This window comes from Botrytis cinerea, chromosome 3, assembly GCF_000143535.2.
Source record: "Botrytis cinerea B05.10 chromosome 3, complete sequence".
NCBI classification, from domain to species: Eukaryota; Fungi; Ascomycota; class Leotiomycetes; order Helotiales; family Sclerotiniaceae; genus Botrytis; species Botrytis cinerea.
In genome coordinates, this window is record NC_037312.1 from 469,959 (window position 1) to 486,137 (window position 16,179).

Genomic DNA, 16,179 nt, shown 5'->3' on the forward strand with positions numbered 1-16,179 from the left:
AGTCTCAATGTCATATAGCAAAGCAAAAGTAATTAGAGAGTTAATTCCAGGTGTTTCATTGATTAATTTGTCAGCTGATTAGGTTGACTTCCTGACAAATCTGTGTAGTTCCCAACTATCTCAATGATAACCCCAGAATTCTAGTAAACTCTATTCCTTAGACCCTGCAGTATCTCTAAACCAAATCAGAGTTCTCAAAGACATTGAATCCGGAGCCTTCACCTTCATCCATGGACGGCTCTTGTTTGATCTCCTCGGCCTTTCCACTAGCGCCACCAGCCTTCTTGCGAGGGTTCCTAGTCTTTTGCTTCTTGGTAGCAGAAGTTACATCATCCGTTCCTTCACCTCCATCTTCAATGCCGGCCTTTTCTTTGTTGCGCTTCTGGGCGTTACCACCAGTACCGATCTTCAAATCTTCGAACTTTCCATCCTTAATCTTCTTAGCAATGCGAGCCCACTAGTAAACCAGACATCAGCAGTTGAATGTACTACAAATTTGAAATTGAACAGCAGGGAACTTACACGAACGCGAGCAGCATCAGGGGTGGGAAGTCCAAGATCCTCAGCGAGCTTGACATTGTTCAACTTGGGAACCTTGTTTTCTTCCGAGAGAATTTGACTAAGGACCGCAACGAGACATTTTTCGGTGTCGGACAAGGGGGTCTCTGCTTTTGGTGGCATTTTTGTTGATCTAGTTGAATAGATGATCGGGTATTGTTAAAGTATCTTTCTTAGAGGGTTATTGGTTCAGTTGCGTGGAAGTGCCAAATCGTTCGCTGAAGAAAAGTCTTGGTGGTGATTGTGTGGATTTTTGTGGGATTTCATGGAAATATTCAAGCGAAAAGTGATCAAAAAACCACAAGATTAGAAACATGCGAGCAGGCCGTTTTGGGTAGTACTATACTACAAAGAGCTAGCGCCATACAGATAGATAGAGGTTCTCCCGAATGACTTTCCGCATCTGTGCGTACTCGAATGTTCAATATTGATGTGCTATTCCCGCTTTCTTCTTCCAATTCCTCATGATTCTAATTCGTAGACAATTCCGCACTCAATTAAGACTTTCCCGCAGCATACCAAGTAACTGCAATTCCATCCTCCCCTGCAAGCCCCGTCGTTCCCATTTTCTGCTTGATCTCAGTCCTCATCCTCACCACTCTCCTCCTTGACAGCCTTGCTTTGCTTGCCCTTTCCATTTCCCGCTTTCTGGCCACCTCTGTTCACGATAAGATTAGCCTGCTTCATTTTGGAAACAAGATCTGGTGTCAAAAACCTACTTGACTTTCTTAGTAGGAAAAGGCGCGGACTTGTCCATATACCCCTCAACCGGCACCTCGACTACTAGTCGCTTGCTTCCCGCAGCTTCATTAGGCTCCTTCGGAGCAACAAGACCCCCCATGTCTCCAAAGTCTCCCTCTCTGAACTTCCTCATGAGTGTAAACCATTTTTGTTTAGAGACTAATCGGTCACGAAGGCCAAGGGATTCTGCCAATTTCAAATGATCTGGTGTTGGAAGGGGTTTGTTGTCAGGAGCGCATTGTACTAGTACTGCAATGAGCATTTTGAGGTCGTCGATACTCGGACTTGCAGGCATATTGATGGGATCTGTTCTAATTTGGTTTGAAGGTTTGCTGTCGGGTGTTGTGAGATTGGAGGACAAGTATGGTATTGGCGGATGTAGATTTGAGAATGAGAATGAGAATGAGATTAAATAGTGAACGTCTAGGATCCCAGACGATTAATATACTGTATGTCATATATCATAAACTCTCACAAGTGATTCTTCAGTTGCCCATTTACGTCTAAAAGGATCTAGATGCTTGCATTTGATACTAACTAGACGTGTCTAGTCCTGCACTTACTTTTCCAGGGAAATCCAACCATCGATACAATTCTCCAATACTCTCATTTTCTGTAGCCTTCCATTAATAATAACCATGCGCAGACTCAAGCCTTATCATTCAGATACCAGCTTTGATCTTCCACGCAACCGAAGTTCGATGTGACAGTCTCTCCTTCCGATTCGCTTCCCGCTTTGGTAGTTGCTTTTCATACGGCGCGTCTGCTGGCATTGACTTTCGATCGTTTGGTGGGGGAGGACTCAGAATCATCTGCCATTGCGTCCGATTCTTCAGCTGCTTGTTTCTTGACTGGGGACTCTGCAGTCTTCTTTTTTTTCTCTGCTTCCGGATCCCGAATCTTGAGGTCTCCCTTCGTTCCCACCTTTAGTTCGTCCGTGAGTCGTTTCCATACTCCTTGCGCAGAGGCATAACTAGGCAATCCGAGTTGTTCTGCGAGTTTGTGGTAGTTGGGAGGTGGAAGAAAATCTTTTTTGTTATCTGAAAACTGTGACATTGCAGCCATAAGAATTTTGAATTTAGCATCTACTGGCTGGGGTGACATGATGAAATGTTGCGTGTTGGAATATGGTGGCTCTGTGGTTGTCGAGACTGGGATGTAATTACTTGAAAATTGTATCATTGCAAAGGTATTTCACACGGTTAACTACTTTATATCACATTCTCCAAGAACTTGCAAAAAAAGAATTATGCATCTCATTCCCCAGAACAATCTAGCAACATGATTTCTTTTCCTCGCATATCCACCCCTTATGCAAAGCACAGACAATCCCCTGTAAGCCACCAACCACCAGTGTATGCACGTCTCCTTCAGCCCTGCACAATCTCAAACCCTGCAAGCCATTATCTCAAGCCTCATCGTCGGGACCATATGCAAATATAGCATCCTCAAACGCTTTGTCCCCTTTATCTCTGACCTCCAACTTCACAACTGCCTTGCCTTGTCCTTTGTCTTTCTTTTTCGTCGGGCTCGGGGTCTCGGAGTCGTCGTTGTCTTCGATGATGACCTTTCGCTTTCTACCTCTTCCGCTTCCATTTCCAGCTCTATCTCCAACTCTGTTTGCGCCTTTTTTGGGCGAGGCATTGGGGCTGACAGGAGGAGGTTCGATTCCGTGTCGTTGCTTCAGACCCTTCCAGCGTATTCGAAGACTCTCAACCATGGCTCTAGTGATTTCTGTAGGCTCGAGCTCGGGGTGGAGACATTGAGCGAGGGCTTTGAAATCAACTCTCTCGATCTGCTGGAGAACTCCAATCATAATTTGTTTGTCGTTGTCGTTCATGTTGGGTGGTAGTGGAAATTAGCGAAGTGATTTTGCGTTCTGTGGAGAAGAGTTGGTTTGATTGAGTATTTGACACTTATTGCAAAGCGGAATAGACACTATTATACTGATCAAGTTATACTGTGAATTCTAGAAATAGATTGAACACGGAAAGATTGGAAATTGGAAGAAGAAGCCCGAAGATTTGTTTTTCGAAATCTGCAAGTATTCCACTTGTTCACCGTATCCCCTGTTGTTACCTAGTCGACCTGAAAACAATCCGTCACATTCTAAGACAACCTACGCCTTGTCCCCGTTCTGATACTCTCTTATATCATCTTGATTCTCATCCTTGATAGCCAAATCTTTCATTCCATCACCTTCCCCGCCAACCTGCACCTCTCCGTATTCCTCTTCCCCCTCATCTTCCGTATCGCTAGTCTCTTCCACAAACTTCGTAACCCTTGCCCGTCGAGGCGGCAACCTACGTGATGGTATGACCAACTCTTGCTTGACATCGAGATCCGGTGTTTCTTTATCGTAATCCATTTCCTCATCCTCGTCTGCGCATACTTCCTCTTCCTCGCTTTCTTCCTTGATTCGACCTCTTGATATCTTGGGGTTTCCGAGGCCGTTCTTCTTCGGGCTGCCTACTGCTTTCTTTGGTGTGACCGATGTGATTTTCTTGCCGACTCCAGCTCCCTTCTTTGGAGTGATTGGTGCCCCCCTCTTTGTAAGTTTCTGTTTGTAGCGATCCCATCTTCCGCGAGCAGCTCTGGATGTAGCTACGCCGATGTATTTTGCAAGCTCTGTAGATAGCGTAAAGTTAGTCTTTGATAGCATGACCTTGGAATGAACGCTCATTCGGGAATGGCTGAGGGGGGAAACTGTGTACCATCGTAGTCAATACGGCCAACTTCGATTTGAGTCAAGACTCCCATGAGTAGTTTCTCTTCCATGGATGCCATCTTGAAAAATAAGATCAAATGTGTATTAGAATCCTTACTCGCAATGTAAATGGCTCAATTCGGGCAAGAAAGCATCGAGTGCGTTGAAAATGTTTCCGCAAGACAATAATCGAGGTGATCTGAGTTACCGAAGCTCTCCGCCTGAGAAAACGAAATAAATATATGCTGGTGGATATCAAGCTCTTTATAGTTGTATTTCCCAGTTTCTTGAACGAAGCTAGACCAAAATGGAAGAATTCCTTTTGCTCATAATAACAGACGAGGTAAAGATACTACGGGGAAATAAACTTATCACTCAGTTTCACAGTTGTGCACCGAGTTTTCATGAAAAAGCCTTCTGGTATGAATCATGGCTGTATTCTAGAATCAAGCTTCATAGTCCATAGCAATGAAAGATCCTGATAGAGGTTTCGCACACAAAGTCAATGCCGATGCCAAACTACACACCCTATTCTCAGATATTCTAAGAGATACAACGCCAAATCTGGAATAGTCTCACAGTACATTCGGGTCGGTAGAATTTCAACGTGTACCTAAGCTTCCCAATCTTCCTCGCCACTGTATTCGTCCACCGCAACCCTTCTCTTCTTCTCGGCAACCTTGGTATAATCGATGTCCTCAAACCCAGACTCAAAGCCCTCGTTATCCCCCTCGGTATCATTATCATTCCCTTGTTTACCCCTATTTCTCTTTTTAATACTCTTCGTTGTACCCATCTTCGGGGGTTTTCTCGCCGGCATTTGCATCAACCTCGCCCCCTGTTTCTCGCCAGTCAAATCTCCATACGTTTCCTCTGTCGTTCTCTTGCCATCTTTGTTAAGTGACTCTAGACCGCTTCCCTCCCTTGTAATCTCAAACTTCAGTGGCGAGCCAGGCGGGTTTCTTCGAGCAAGTTTGGTGTTCGCTTCGACCTTCACAGGTTTCAATACTGCTTCGTCGCTCTTCTTGCTGTCCTCTTTCCCATCTTTGTTTCCAGGATTCTTTCCGAGCTTCTTTTCGTCATCTCCGCCGCCATCACCTCTATCATTTCGACCCTCTTCCCCATCCGCTCTGCTTGGCTTGCTTATGCCAAAACTTTTCAGAAGCCGCTTGCACCTATGTCTCGCAGCATTTTGACCATTAACGCCCATGTCCTTCGCCAAGCGTCTGAAGTCGATCCTGCCAATTTCGATTTGCTTAAAAAGGGCGCCCATAACGAGAAGATTGTTGTTGACATCGGCAGCAGTGGGAGGCACACCATCAGTCCTAGTAGAACATTTTTTGAATCGATTAACGCGATGCCGAGCAGCATTCTGACCATTAACACCAATATCTTCAGCTAGACGGTTGAAATCGATGGCACCATGTGCGCCAATATCGATTTGCTTGAAGAGTGCTGTAAGGACGAGATTGTTGTTTCGGGTTTCTGCGTCTGCCGGCATGGTTACGGCAGAGTCGAGTTGGTTGAATGCAAATATCAAGGATTTAGGAGTATTACTCTGGCAAAAAGAAGATATCGTGGAAGTTTGGATGTAGACGAGGATGTATGTATTTTGCGAACGGCAGGTGCGAGTTGATACGTTATGGCTGCCTATAGATAGAACCAACTCGAGTTAAAATTGAACTTTCTTTAGTATTACCTTCTCATTTGTCTGAATATTCTTATGCAAACTTGCTTTTTTGAAGCAACCCCTCGATTGTTCTCGCGAAGTTGTGTAAACAATGAAACAAAAGGAATAATGGTAATGGATATATGTTCAATGGCCCCTGCATACAAGGATACGTGCATGGATAATAACGAAATTCTATCACATTCGGAATGATTTATTACAGAGGCGTTTTCTTTGCACCAAGTGCCGCAATTTGTATTGATTATGAGAGGAAACTCAAGAGATTAGAGATGATGCCTATCTAGAACTATTTCCCACGATTGCTATCGCTAAGATCCTAGCTTCGGCCTTCAAAGCAAACGCCCCGCTATGTGTGAATTCGTGAGAACCAGCCAGAAAGCTTCCTGATCATCGTCAAAACCCTCCTTGGTTTATTCTTCCTTGGCATTAGATTTAGCATTAGCCTCATCCTTGATGCTCCTATTGCCGCGCTTCATTTTTGCAACAGCAGCCTTCTTCTTGACGACCTTGTCCTGAGAGACCTTGTCCTTGACGGAAGCCTTGTTGTTACGCTTGGGTTTAACACCGATTGCCGTGGTGATAGCCTTTTCATCGGCAGCATCTTGGGTAAGATCCTTTCCACCAACATTCTTCGTGACAGCCTCCTCATCCTCACTGCTAGCTTTGGCTTCGGTCTCTTCTGAATCTCCTGCCACAGCTCCTTTATCAGCAGCCTCTCTTCCCTTGCGGACTTTAATGGAAAGGCGGGACCAGCGCTTCTCAGCAGCAGTTTTTCGAATTCCCAGTTGTGCAGCGACAGCACCCAAGGTGCCAACAACACACGAGTTGATCTTCTCTTTCGGAACGTGCTCTAAAATAGCCCACAACAAGTCGATCTCGGCTTGAGTCAACTTAGGTCGGTGAGATTCTTCCGACATGATTGAGGAGGATGAATTTGTCGAATAAATGCGTGTGCGATTGACTAAAAGAAGAGACTGAAGGACAGGTAGATAGTAATTGATGAGGGTTGAAGAACGAGGATGATTCGAGGAGCCGGAAGATAATTTGGTATTTGTTCTTCTTTGGTGTATTTTGGTGCTTGTGGAAGAATCAGAGCTTCGGCATTTTATGTGTGGTGAAGTAGCGCACAGGCCTTTTGGCATTGTAACAGCACTAACAGCTGAGAAAGTACTAGATATGAGCCTTCTTGCGGAGAACTTAAGTCATAGATAGATGCTCCTTGAATACTTTAGGTTTAAGGAATATCAAGGAAATTGATTCTACGGATATTTGATGAGAAGCCCACCCCGTGTCATTTTAAACAACCGAAAGTTACAGGAGGTGGCAGATACTTCCGTCTAGAGCACTGGTTCATGAGCGAGTGCTATATCTCATTACTTGGGCAACGTTTCTTTCTTAAGAAAGAAAGAGTCCTTTGAGGCGCGAATCTCCATGATGGCGTTGGCTCGAATGATCACAGAAGGTTCAAGCATCTTTCTTTGGTAAGAAATGTTTCTGCTTTCAGGTAACCATGAAGCTCACTACAAATAGAGACAAGTTTCCATCAAACGACCAATCTCCCAATCGCCACCTGTCAAGCATAAAGGAAACTGCCCGCAAGTCAATACTGTATCGACAGAATATTTCAACCCCGAATTTGAAATCTTAAATTTAACGGCAAACATGCCTCCCAACCCGAGAATCGACAACAACACACTTGTTTGGAATGCTGTTTCCAAGCAACTTGATATTGCAGAAGGATTCAAAGTAATCTGGAATAGGCTTGACCACGATCGCTTGATTGCAGATATGGGTGTTGCAAACAAGAATGCAGCCCATCATAGATTCAGGAGATGGATATCCTCTATGGCTGAGCAAAGCGGCCAAATGAACCCAGGTAATGAGGATATGGGGGACGCTGCGAACAACGATGAACCGCCCGTGATGGCTGGGAAGAAGAGCGTGAAACATCCAACAAAAAACAAAATTGCAGGAAAGAAAGGGGCTGCTGGTACGAGAAAAAAAAATGAAGGATGAGTACTTGGCTAACAAAGAATAGAAACAAAAATTGCGAAAGTCTCGTTAGACACCAACGAGGATGATAGAAAGAAGATTATTAAGGTCGAGAACTAGAGGTTCAAGAATAAAGAATAGGAAGCTGACAGGACTCGATCATGATGAATACTACACCGATCGAAGACTTGGCTCGAGGACTTGCTCTGCAGTCATGTTACGCACTGGGGAAAAGGCGATGAGGGGACACGCGCAACCACGGTTGGTATTGAATATTGGGAGTCAAATTCTAGTTTGATTTTGGATGTGAAAGCTTCTTCTGTCCGTGGTTGAATCCTTCTTCAATTTAAACACTTGAATAGCTCTTGGAGAGCCTTGTGCAACACCTAGTCTCCGTGTCCCTCAGATGCATCTTCTTCCCACTCTTTTTTCCATGATGCGAACATAATGATTTCTAAGAGTCTTTCAACTATGATGTGTCTGTTATTTGATAGATCAATGATGCAAGGCGTGCATGAGACAAATACAGAGCCAGGCATAGCTGCATTGAGGAGATTGATTGTTGCGTTCTGCAGTGTGTACCACCATGATACATGGTTATAGATGCTCTCCATGTTCATCAAAGAACAGGGTGCAGATGTGAATGCTTCAATCGTTCAAGAGGTCCAAGTTTGTCATGTATCATTCATTCAATGACAGCTCCAGATAGAACTCTCCATCAGGAGTTGTTGCATGTTTTCCAAAGATGTGATGTGTTTAATTTAGCTGCCTTTCAGTTATTTTTGGTGGTCGAGGCACGGACCAACGGAACAACATCTAGAGTGCCCGACCTTACCCAAAGGATCATTCTCAGGTCTTGGAACTCCCAAAACATTAACAACTACGATAATTATGGGAGCTAAACAACTATTATGCAGTTAAGCATGAACTCTGAGTGGGATGCCACAAGGAAGGCTCCAGAGGAAGAATACTATGTGTACCATCTCCTACTATTCTACCTACTTTTCTTGGAGAACGAACAGACAGCGACGCTTCCACACGTCCCAACTTTACGGAGCAAGTTTGTTCCAAGTCTTCGCAACCATACCAGTCAACTGAAGCTCACGGATGGTAGCAGATGCTTATAGACCCAATGGGTGTATGTTGTCCCTTGTGATTCAGCGTATCATAATCTTTCTCACATCCCGATCGAAATGCAGCTGCAGCGAGTGGCACGACACCGAGACATTGGTTGATTTCCTCACTTCTATCAAACACCGATTATATCTTCATTGGATTTTGGACCATCTAATTTCATAGACCTATATCATATGAAGGGTGGGGGGAGGGGGGGGATGTTTTAGAGGAGATCGACATCTAAAACGGGGCGTGCGGCTCAAATCTACGCAAGAGGAATACTCAATGCCTACATTAGGCCCGCCCGAGTTGCCGGATTTTGTATACGATTGGGTTAATACACTGACCCTCGCTCTCATCGATATCGCAATTGCAGGTGCACAAGAAGACTGCTTATAGATGTTTACGGTACAGTGGCTATTAAGTTACTAGTCTTTTATACATTAAAATTGTGCTTGAGACAGTATTACACAGTATCTCATACAGTGTCCGCTGATATACCTCTCTTTTTCAGCATTATCTGATATATGTTGTTTTCATTCCCATATCATCCCTTGAAGGCTGTCCCTCATGCTACCGTGCATACACACATATAAACAGCCAGTGCTGTACTACAAAATCACGTTCTCAGCGGTCGTGTATGAATGAGCATTGGGCTATACTTATCTACAGCCCCTATTTTATCGATTGCTTGGTCTAGAGGTGGTATGAATAGAGAAAAGAACACGCTCGTCAAATATGACATGATAAAACGCGACGAGGTAGAATAAATAGCTGCGACTGGGAGAAGTGTATCTAGACATCTTACCCCGCTATAAAAATCTAGACAACAGCTGAACCGGCTTCGATGGCGATGCAGTATTCAGACTACACTAGCATGATATATATTTACATTTCAGCATTTCACTGCGTTTCTAAGATACATGAGAGAGATTATCCAATTTATATACATAGTATATATGTATTAGGGTCCTTAGACAATGCATTTTAGAGTTTCCGAGACTTGAAGGTATCATCAGGTGATATGTTTTGCCACATGCCACATGTATTTTGTTTTGGAATAATAGCTAAGCACTAGCTAATTACAGATTACGGAAGGTACAAGTCCGTTATACCATTCCGGCTTATTATCCCGGTTCAATGCCTAAGATCTGGTGACAATTGAATTTGAAGATTTGGTTCGGATACGAAAAGTTTCCTTCAACGCCGATTGGTGTTTGTTACCCCAGATTTTGTGGAATTCGTGCATGTGTCTTGCGGATATCGTACCGTAAAGCCTGTGGAACTAGATGAATCGTCTAATCGTTACATCGTGGAGATCCACACATTCAACTCCATCAATCAAATCAGCAGCTTGACACGAAAGATTAAACCTTAATTTAAACTAATCTCAATTCATGTGGTTCTCTTCTTTTAGTCGCAGGGGGAGGTTCTTCCGTCTACTCGAAAATAGTAACAATGGTTTCATCTACCAGTGATTTCCTTCACGAGCATTGCTCACCGCGGCAGATCCGATGATTTTCCTTCAGTAAAGATATTTTCCCGCACTCAGCATGCACTGTAATCTTCATTCCCGGGCCGACGGGACTATATTGTTCCTTTAACGCTTAATGTGCCTAATGTTGTACAGGGTTAGTCAGAGTCAGTCTTTCGCCTCGTCTCATTGATTATAAATGATTGCTCTGCTCTGTTCGTTCATCTTGGCTTGTATCATTCATTCCATTGTATTTCGATCAAAGGCTTGATAAAAGGTCTTCAGAATGAAAGTATCAGTTGCACTCATCACCTCTTGTGCGGTTGCTCTCGTCAGAGGTCAAGCTGCCGCATATGCAAAATGTAAGTATCCAGGAGGATAATACTTTACATGTGCTGATGATTGATAGGCGGGGGACAGGACTGGACAGGACCGACAACCTGCGTAGCGGGATACACATGTGTTTATTCAAATGCATTCTACTCTCAGTGTATGCCAGGATCAGGTTAGATATTCCTCTGAGTCAATCTTTGGCATCTACTGATGTGTTATGCAGCATCCACAACTCTCACTACAAGCACTAAGCCCTCTACCACATCAACTACATCAACTACCAAGCCAGGTACCACTTCGACGACAAGCACCACTGCTGCGCCAGCGAGCACCGCTACATCCATTACTGGCTATGCTAAAACTGCAGGAACTGTGTTCCAAATTAATGGGAAGAAAACATACTTTGCAGGGACAAATTGTTATTGGTGTGGGTTCTTGACCAACAATGCAGATGTTGACTTGGTTATGTCTCATCTCGCCTCTGTAAGTGAAATAATGTCTTTTCATGTAACAAAGTCTAATCTATCATAGACTGGACTTAAAGTGCTTCGCGTCTGGGGTTTCAATGACGTCACAACAGCACAAGGTTCTGGTAGCGTTTGGTACCAATCTTTCGTTGCAGGACAATCACCAGTAATTAACACTGGTGCCAATGGCCTCCAACGTCTCGACTACGTTGTACAATCGGCTCAAGCTCATGGAATCAGTCTCATCATCAATTTCGTCAACAACTGGAACGATTATGGTGGAATGCAAGCATATGCTACATACTACGGTATCTCCTTGACAGATTGGTACACAAACGCAGCAGCCCAAGCACAATATAAAGCATATATTGCTGCAGTAGTAGCCCGCTACAAGACAAATACCGCAGTTTTCGCTTGGGAACTTGCCAATGAGCCTAGATGTACTGGATGTGCTACTTCGGTCATCACAAATTGGGCAACCAGTATATCTCAATATATCAAATCTCTCGACCCCAACCATATGGTAACAGTTGGAGACGAAGGATTTGGTCTCACCGTTGCAAATGATACTTCCTATCCATTCACTGCCGGCCCTGGTACATGGTTCACAGACCTCCTTGCCATTCCCACCATCGATTTCGCTACTATTCATCTCTACCCTGGTTCATGGGGAGAGGTTGATTCATGGGGATCCTCCTGGATCTCGAGCCATGCTAATGTAACTGCTGCTGCTGGCAAACCACTTGTGTTGGAAGAATATGGCTCACCTACCCATCTCAATGAGTTGCCTTGGCAGGGAACAGTCCTCGACACCGCAACTGCTGGAAGTATGTACTGGCAATACGGCGATACCCTTTCATCAGGACAGACTTCAGATGATGGAAACACGATATACTATGGAACAAGCGAATACACCACCTTGGTAACCAACCACGCTGCTGCAATGAATGCGAAAGCGGTTCCATAAAGCGGGAATGTAGTTTTGAGAGAGGTTGAAGGAGAAGGGAGGAGAGTAAGGTGGGACTGTACATAGCTTTCTGGGTTGCGAAAAATATTATACACTGTCGTTACTCACCACATCACCACACCTTTCCGTAAAACACGAATTTCTTTGCAGTGATGACTATATGGGCCTCGAAGATAAACTTGAGGGATCAACACAACAATGACCTTGTCGTGCTTTATTGTTGAAGTTTGGAATGGTTGAACTATATGTAAGGTGACTTATGGTATTGCAAATTGAATGCCAAAATCTTTGTGACTTTTAGACACTCAGGTGTTTTATGATCCGCGTAACTTTTGGACTCCCCATAACCACGCAATTCTATGCGTCATTCACCTTCTCCTTCTTGGATCTAACCATCATACACTCCACGAAGTCATTGTTTCCATTCACTGGAACTACCAATCTCGCCTTCTCCTCAAACCCAAAATGCTCATAGACCTCCTTCCCCACTGGACTAGCCTCCAAATACGTCTCAACTCCTTCCTCGTCCGCCTTCTCTAATCCCCATCTCATCAGCTTTCCAGCTGCTCCTTTGCTCTGCCATTCTGGCCTTGTAGCGATTATCTCCAAATACCAATGTTTTCTTTCTCCCATAATCTCTCTGCGTCTTTCTATTAGCGTCCCGAAGAAATGATTCGCAACGTCTACATCACAACCCTGAGGCCATTCCGGTAAGTCGTTAATCGTGGCCACAGGAGCAGAAGTATCATTCCACTTTGCGTACGAGACAATTTTTGAAGTCGGAGAGGAAGAATCATAGATGCACAGGAAATGGGACGAGGGGTCTTGGATTTCGGTGATAACGGAATTGTACCACCAGGCCCATGTTACGGAAGAGCGAGGGAAACAGAGGAGAGAGATTTCGTCGGCGCTGAAAGCTGAGAAGTAGATGTTTGTCAGGGCTTCTGCGTCGACAGCAGTTGCCGGACGAAGTGTGAGTGTCATGGTGGAATTGAGTTTGGGGGCCGGAGATGCGGGGTAGAATCTCGAACTCGGGCTAGATGAATTCCTCTATGCTAAGAAAATGACAGAGATTATAAGATGGTTGGAATTTATTTATGAATCATCACGAAGAATACCTGTTGTTTTAACTTAAAGCTCACAGTATACCGAATAGAGGCATTGTTTCGCCATCGTCGCTATCATCGGCGTGAGTCAGCCTCTATCCTGCACCACGATTTGTCATCGCTAGTTTTAGTCCCACCCTAGTGAACTTCTACCTTTTGCAACTTTACAAACATCTACATCTACATCTACATCCACGTCTACATCCATTTTCAACGTCGACGATGATTTTGAATAATGTATAAAGTTATGACATAAGATTGAAACTGCAAGGCCGTGGTTCCACATCTCCACAAACGGAGAGTGCGGGGGCCCACACTCTCAGCTGACCTTCTAGCTCCTCTTATTTCCTTATTTACCGGCGACTTATCCGAACTTATATCGGGATTTCGCCTCAACATCCGGACCACCAAGCAGTATATAAGCTAATTAGGCTTTTAATATATTAATCCGTTGGAGGAAAATTATACACCAAAGTTTAAGGCCACAGTCACTTTCTTCAATCGCACCCACTTTTAACCACTTTAATTTCTCCATGTTTCATCCAAGTGAATGATTACTTTGAGCTTTCAATCTTTCTTTCTGTCGTTTGTAATTTTTTGAAGAAGCCGACGTCAAGATGAAAGTTCCTTTTGCGCTTGCAGCTTTGTATCCTATTTTCCTTTCGGCGTCTGCGACAACGGTGCTTGATGTTGAACCAATATATATCGGCCATGTATTCTACCCGCCTTCCATGTATTTCTTGGCATGGACACCATCCGGACCATCCGTCTCCAAAGAGGTAGCAGAATCCCCAAAGTCAACAACACCTGAATGGTGTCGAACAGCAATTGACGTATCAAACGCCGCCAACTTCTCTATCGCGCATCCTCAATTCACACGAGGCAATTTAACCAACCTACGGCTCCACGACTACTTCTCCGAAGATGCATATATTGAGAGAAATGGAAAGCGATGGGGCGAGTGTTACATTACACCTGAGAGTGGAGATATTGGGGGATGTACCCATGGAGATCGATGGTTTGGATGGGGAAAACGGACGTGGAGTTGTTGGCCTGTGATTGAGGATGTGACACATCATCATATTATGGGGCAACAAGAGGTGGAAATTGGGACCATGATGAGCTTGAGTGTTGGTAGCGGGTATACCGGAGCTATGGAACAACCTGCATGGGCTCAAGAGACTGGAAGACCGAAGGGTAGTGAGGTTAAGGAAGCATTCACGGCGGTTATGACGGGGTCCAATTATTGAATGAGAGTTTGTTTGTTTCTGATAGTCATTTCTACATTGCTTTTCTACGCTCCGCTTTCTTTATTCGTGACGATCGTTAATGCAGCAATAGATGAAGTGTAACTATATCCATTCTTTTCCGCATGCTGAAGACTGCTCTCTCCACCAGATATTCTCCCACGCTGAATATCTCTCGAATAAATTTTGTCATCACCAGGACTAAATTTGAGTGGTATTTAATCTTCTACAGGCAGTGCCCCTTCTTCAAGTGGTTCATCTTGTCGAAACGCCCCCTGATTTTTCGAACGCTTGCAGACCACGAAGTTATCAAAATTCATATCTTCAAGATCTAATCCCGTTTCCAACCCTGTTTGTCTAATCTGTTCAAAAGAAGATACTTTTCTTGTCTTGAAGATCAACGAGGAACGTGGTTGTTTTCGCCTGAGATGATGAGAGACTTCGGGCATGTGTGATACATTCATTCACATTGGGATTAACCAGCATTTATGAAAGTTAAAGTGTTGGTATACAATCTAGCGTATTGTCGCTCAGCGTCTACTTGTGATATGATGATTGTTGAAGCAGGAGTAGTTCGACAAGGACAGCAAAGAAAAACACAAAATAACACAGGGAGACAATTTGGCAATGAAAAAATACCTGATGTAGCACTGCAATGATTCAAAAAGCAATCTTGCATCCTAATTCGATCTCTAGCCCAAGCTTGTAGAGTCACCTTCGCCTCGAGAGACCGGCCTTATTCTCCATGTATCTTACTGCCCATTACGGGTAACATCTTGTTGATAGAAACGTCTTGAATCAAGTGTCAATTATATATCTCCGGAGTGAGATTTCAGTCTACCTTGATGACCAGATTTGATACAAACTTGAGTGAATTGCATCACAACGATACTTCTGATCAAATATACCAACTCCCATGCATGTTAGTCTTCCCCAGAACTCTGTTCTCGAGATATTGAAGAGACTCCTATCAAAACTATCATGGAGACTATTAAAAAGGTGTTCATTTCTTTTGTCGATAGCAATGTGATGTACAAATGAAATGCTTTACAGAAAATGTTTCTCCGGCTTTCCGCGTTGAAGAAAAAATTGAATTTTGAGTTTCGGAACATATGTCATGCTCACCAAATTTCTATTGCTTGACTCGGGGGAAATCAACATAAAGAGGAGTGACATGTATATAGCAGGCGCAACAAGGGGGAATGAATAACAGCAATATCAGCTCGTTGATAAAATCACGTATAATATAAACAGCAAAGACGAAAAGACGATAATCATAACTTTATGATGTGTTGATTTAACTGCGATTATCAATCGCAAACGAAATAAAATGGGAGGTCTCCGTGACTAATATTTATTTCGAGAAATCCCCCAATTGGAGACCATTTTTCGAACTGCAAGTTGCTTCAAGAACAGACGATGTAGGTGATTTTCATGTCAAGATCTTTATTTTGCCGAGAACAGATTCGTTATTCGGTGTTATGTTCACAATTAAGGGAGTAGGCCAGAGGAATGCGTGTATTACCGACTATGTAGAATTTGCTGTAGTGGTCTAAATCTAAATCCGGGAGCGGAAGATGTTATATATGCATATAAGGTGCACGTGCAATATCTTTCTAACAGTTTATGTTAGTATCTGCTGTTGAGGGAAGTATTCATTAGAGAAAATATGATCTGCGAGTGTCTTCAGCTTCTTCACTCATTTTCATAGATTGAACGGTCTTTTTCAGATTATCTATCACCTTCCGTCTTTCACCACAAGATCGAATGCTCCTTCCACG

General features: G+C 43.8%; 11 protein-coding genes across 11 annotated transcripts; 3 read left to right on the forward strand and 8 right to left on the reverse strand.

The window, feature by feature from the left end:
• Window positions 1–51: 51 nt before the first annotated feature.
• On the reverse strand, window positions 52–885 carry BCIN_03g01360 (hypothetical protein). Its single transcript, XM_001559331.2, has 2 exons — window positions 523–885; window positions 52–457 (listed from the first exon to the last, which is right to left on the reverse strand). Exons 1-2 carry the CDS (start codon window positions 679–681, stop codon window positions 176–178), a joined length of 441 nt encoding a protein of 146 aa, XP_001559381.1. The 5' UTR covers window positions 682–885; the 3' UTR covers window positions 52–175.
• A 77-nt stretch (window positions 886–962) lies between these two features.
• Window positions 963–1,720, reverse strand: BCIN_03g01370 (hypothetical protein). Its single transcript, XM_001559330.2, has 2 exons — window positions 1,278–1,720; window positions 963–1,216 (listed from the first exon to the last, which is right to left on the reverse strand). Exons 1-2 carry the CDS (start codon window positions 1,592–1,594, stop codon window positions 1,138–1,140), a joined length of 396 nt encoding a protein of 131 aa, XP_001559380.1. The 5' UTR covers window positions 1,595–1,720; the 3' UTR covers window positions 963–1,137.
• A 97-nt stretch (window positions 1,721–1,817) lies between these two features.
• On the reverse strand, window positions 1,818–2,479 carry BCIN_03g01380 (hypothetical protein). The gene has a single exon (XM_001559329.2). The coding sequence runs from the start codon at window positions 2,401–2,403 to the stop codon at window positions 2,050–2,052; it is 354 nt and encodes a 117-aa protein (XP_001559379.1). The 5' UTR covers window positions 2,404–2,479; the 3' UTR covers window positions 1,818–2,049.
• Window positions 2,480–2,549: 70 nt separating this feature from the next.
• Window positions 2,550–3,317, reverse strand: BCIN_03g01390 (hypothetical protein). The gene has a single exon (XM_001559328.2). It carries the CDS (start codon window positions 3,137–3,139, stop codon window positions 2,708–2,710), a length of 432 nt encoding a protein of 143 aa, XP_001559378.1. The 5' UTR covers window positions 3,140–3,317; the 3' UTR covers window positions 2,550–2,707.
• A 21-nt stretch (window positions 3,318–3,338) lies between these two features.
• BCIN_03g01400 (hypothetical protein) lies at window positions 3,339–4,228 on the reverse strand. The gene is made up of 2 exons (XM_001559327.2): window positions 4,014–4,228; window positions 3,339–3,927 (listed from the first exon to the last, which is right to left on the reverse strand). The coding sequence occupies exons 1-2, from the start codon at window positions 4,084–4,086 to the stop codon at window positions 3,419–3,421; spliced, it is 582 nt and encodes a 193-aa protein (XP_001559377.1). The 5' UTR covers window positions 4,087–4,228; the 3' UTR covers window positions 3,339–3,418.
• Window positions 4,229–4,255: 27 nt separating this feature from the next.
• BCIN_03g01410 (hypothetical protein) lies at window positions 4,256–5,569 on the reverse strand. Its single transcript, XM_001559326.2, has one exon. It carries the CDS (start codon window positions 5,505–5,507, stop codon window positions 4,620–4,622), a length of 888 nt encoding a protein of 295 aa, XP_001559376.1. The 5' UTR covers window positions 5,508–5,569; the 3' UTR covers window positions 4,256–4,619.
• Window positions 5,570–5,910: 341 nt separating this feature from the next.
• On the reverse strand, window positions 5,911–6,991 carry BCIN_03g01420 (hypothetical protein). Its single transcript, XM_001559325.2, has one exon. It carries the CDS (start codon window positions 6,836–6,838, stop codon window positions 6,107–6,109), a length of 732 nt encoding a protein of 243 aa, XP_001559375.2. The 5' UTR covers window positions 6,839–6,991; the 3' UTR covers window positions 5,911–6,106.
• A 104-nt stretch (window positions 6,992–7,095) lies between these two features.
• BCIN_03g01430 (hypothetical protein) lies at window positions 7,096–7,864 on the forward strand. Its single transcript, XM_024691753.1, has 3 exons — window positions 7,096–7,177; window positions 7,227–7,686; window positions 7,735–7,864. The coding sequence occupies exons 2-3, from the start codon at window positions 7,359–7,361 to the stop codon at window positions 7,806–7,808; spliced, it is 402 nt and encodes a 133-aa protein (XP_024547525.1). The 5' UTR covers window positions 7,096–7,177; window positions 7,227–7,358; the 3' UTR covers window positions 7,809–7,864.
• A 2,523-nt stretch (window positions 7,865–10,387) lies between these two features.
• Window positions 10,388–12,155, forward strand: BCIN_03g01440 (hypothetical protein). Its single transcript, XM_024691754.1, has 4 exons — window positions 10,388–10,640; window positions 10,688–10,783; window positions 10,835–11,094; window positions 11,143–12,155. The coding sequence occupies exons 1-4, from the start codon at window positions 10,565–10,567 to the stop codon at window positions 12,043–12,045; spliced, it is 1,335 nt and encodes a 444-aa protein (XP_024547526.1). The 5' UTR covers window positions 10,388–10,564; the 3' UTR covers window positions 12,046–12,155.
• Window positions 12,156–12,173: 18 nt separating this feature from the next.
• BCIN_03g01450 (hypothetical protein) lies at window positions 12,174–13,215 on the reverse strand. Its single transcript, XM_001559321.2, has one exon. The coding sequence runs from the start codon at window positions 13,027–13,029 to the stop codon at window positions 12,403–12,405; it is 627 nt and encodes a 208-aa protein (XP_001559371.1). The 5' UTR covers window positions 13,030–13,215; the 3' UTR covers window positions 12,174–12,402.
• Window positions 13,216–13,565: 350 nt separating this feature from the next.
• On the forward strand, window positions 13,566–15,206 carry BCIN_03g01460 (hypothetical protein). Its single transcript, XM_001559320.2, has one exon. The coding sequence runs from the start codon at window positions 13,769–13,771 to the stop codon at window positions 14,399–14,401; it is 633 nt and encodes a 210-aa protein (XP_001559370.1). The 5' UTR covers window positions 13,566–13,768; the 3' UTR covers window positions 14,402–15,206.
• Window positions 15,207–16,179: the final 973 nt, after the last annotated feature.

Coding starts and splice junctions, on each gene's coding strand:
- BCIN_03g01420 (XM_001559325.2), bottom strand. CDS start 6,838: ATGCCAAAAGGCCTGTGCGCTACTTCACCACACATAAAATGCCGAAGC.
- BCIN_03g01380 (XM_001559329.2), bottom strand. CDS start 2,403: ATGTCACCCCAGCCAGTAGATGCTAAATTCAAAATTCTTATGGCTGCA.
- BCIN_03g01400 (XM_001559327.2), bottom strand. CDS start 4,086: ATGGCATCCATGGAAGAGAAACTACTCATGGGAGTCTTGACTCAAATC. Junction 3,928..4,013: donor TGGCCGTATTGACTACGATG/GTACACAGTTTC, acceptor CGCTATCTACAG/AGCTTGCAAAATACATCGGC.
- BCIN_03g01390 (XM_001559328.2), bottom strand. CDS start 3,139: ATGAACGACAACGACAAACAAATTATGATTGGAGTTCTCCAGCAGATC.
- BCIN_03g01460 (XM_001559320.2), top strand. CDS start 13,769: ATGAAAGTTCCTTTTGCGCTTGCAGCTTTGTATCCTATTTTCCTTTCG.
- BCIN_03g01430 (XM_024691753.1), top strand. CDS start 7,359: ATGCCTCCCAACCCGAGAATCGACAACAACACACTTGTTTGGAATGCT. Junction 7,687..7,734: donor AGGAAAGAAAGGGGCTGCTG/GTACGAGAAAAA, acceptor AACAAAGAATAG/AAACAAAAATTGCGAAAGTC.
- BCIN_03g01410 (XM_001559326.2), bottom strand. CDS start 5,507: ATGCCGGCAGACGCAGAAACCCGAAACAACAATCTCGTCCTTACAGCA.
- BCIN_03g01370 (XM_001559330.2), bottom strand. CDS start 1,594: ATGCCTGCAAGTCCGAGTATCGACGACCTCAAAATGCTCATTGCAGTA. Junction 1,217..1,277: donor TTTCCTACTAAGAAAGTCAA/GTAGGTTTTTGA, acceptor TATCGTGAACAG/AGGTGGCCAGAAAGCGGGAA.
- BCIN_03g01360 (XM_001559331.2), bottom strand. CDS start 681: ATGCCACCAAAAGCAGAGACCCCCTTGTCCGACACCGAAAAATGTCTC. Junction 458..522: donor CTGATGCTGCTCGCGTTCGT/GTAAGTTCCCTG, acceptor CTGGTTTACTAG/TGGGCTCGCATTGCTAAGAA.
- BCIN_03g01450 (XM_001559321.2), bottom strand. CDS start 13,029: ATGACACTCACACTTCGTCCGGCAACTGCTGTCGACGCAGAAGCCCTG.
- BCIN_03g01440 (XM_024691754.1), top strand. CDS start 10,565: ATGAAAGTATCAGTTGCACTCATCACCTCTTGTGCGGTTGCTCTCGTC. Junction 10,641..10,687: donor AGCTGCCGCATATGCAAAAT/GTAAGTATCCAG, acceptor GATGATTGATAG/GCGGGGGACAGGACTGGACA. Junction 11,095..11,142: donor TTATGTCTCATCTCGCCTCT/GTAAGTGAAATA, acceptor AATCTATCATAG/ACTGGACTTAAAGTGCTTCG.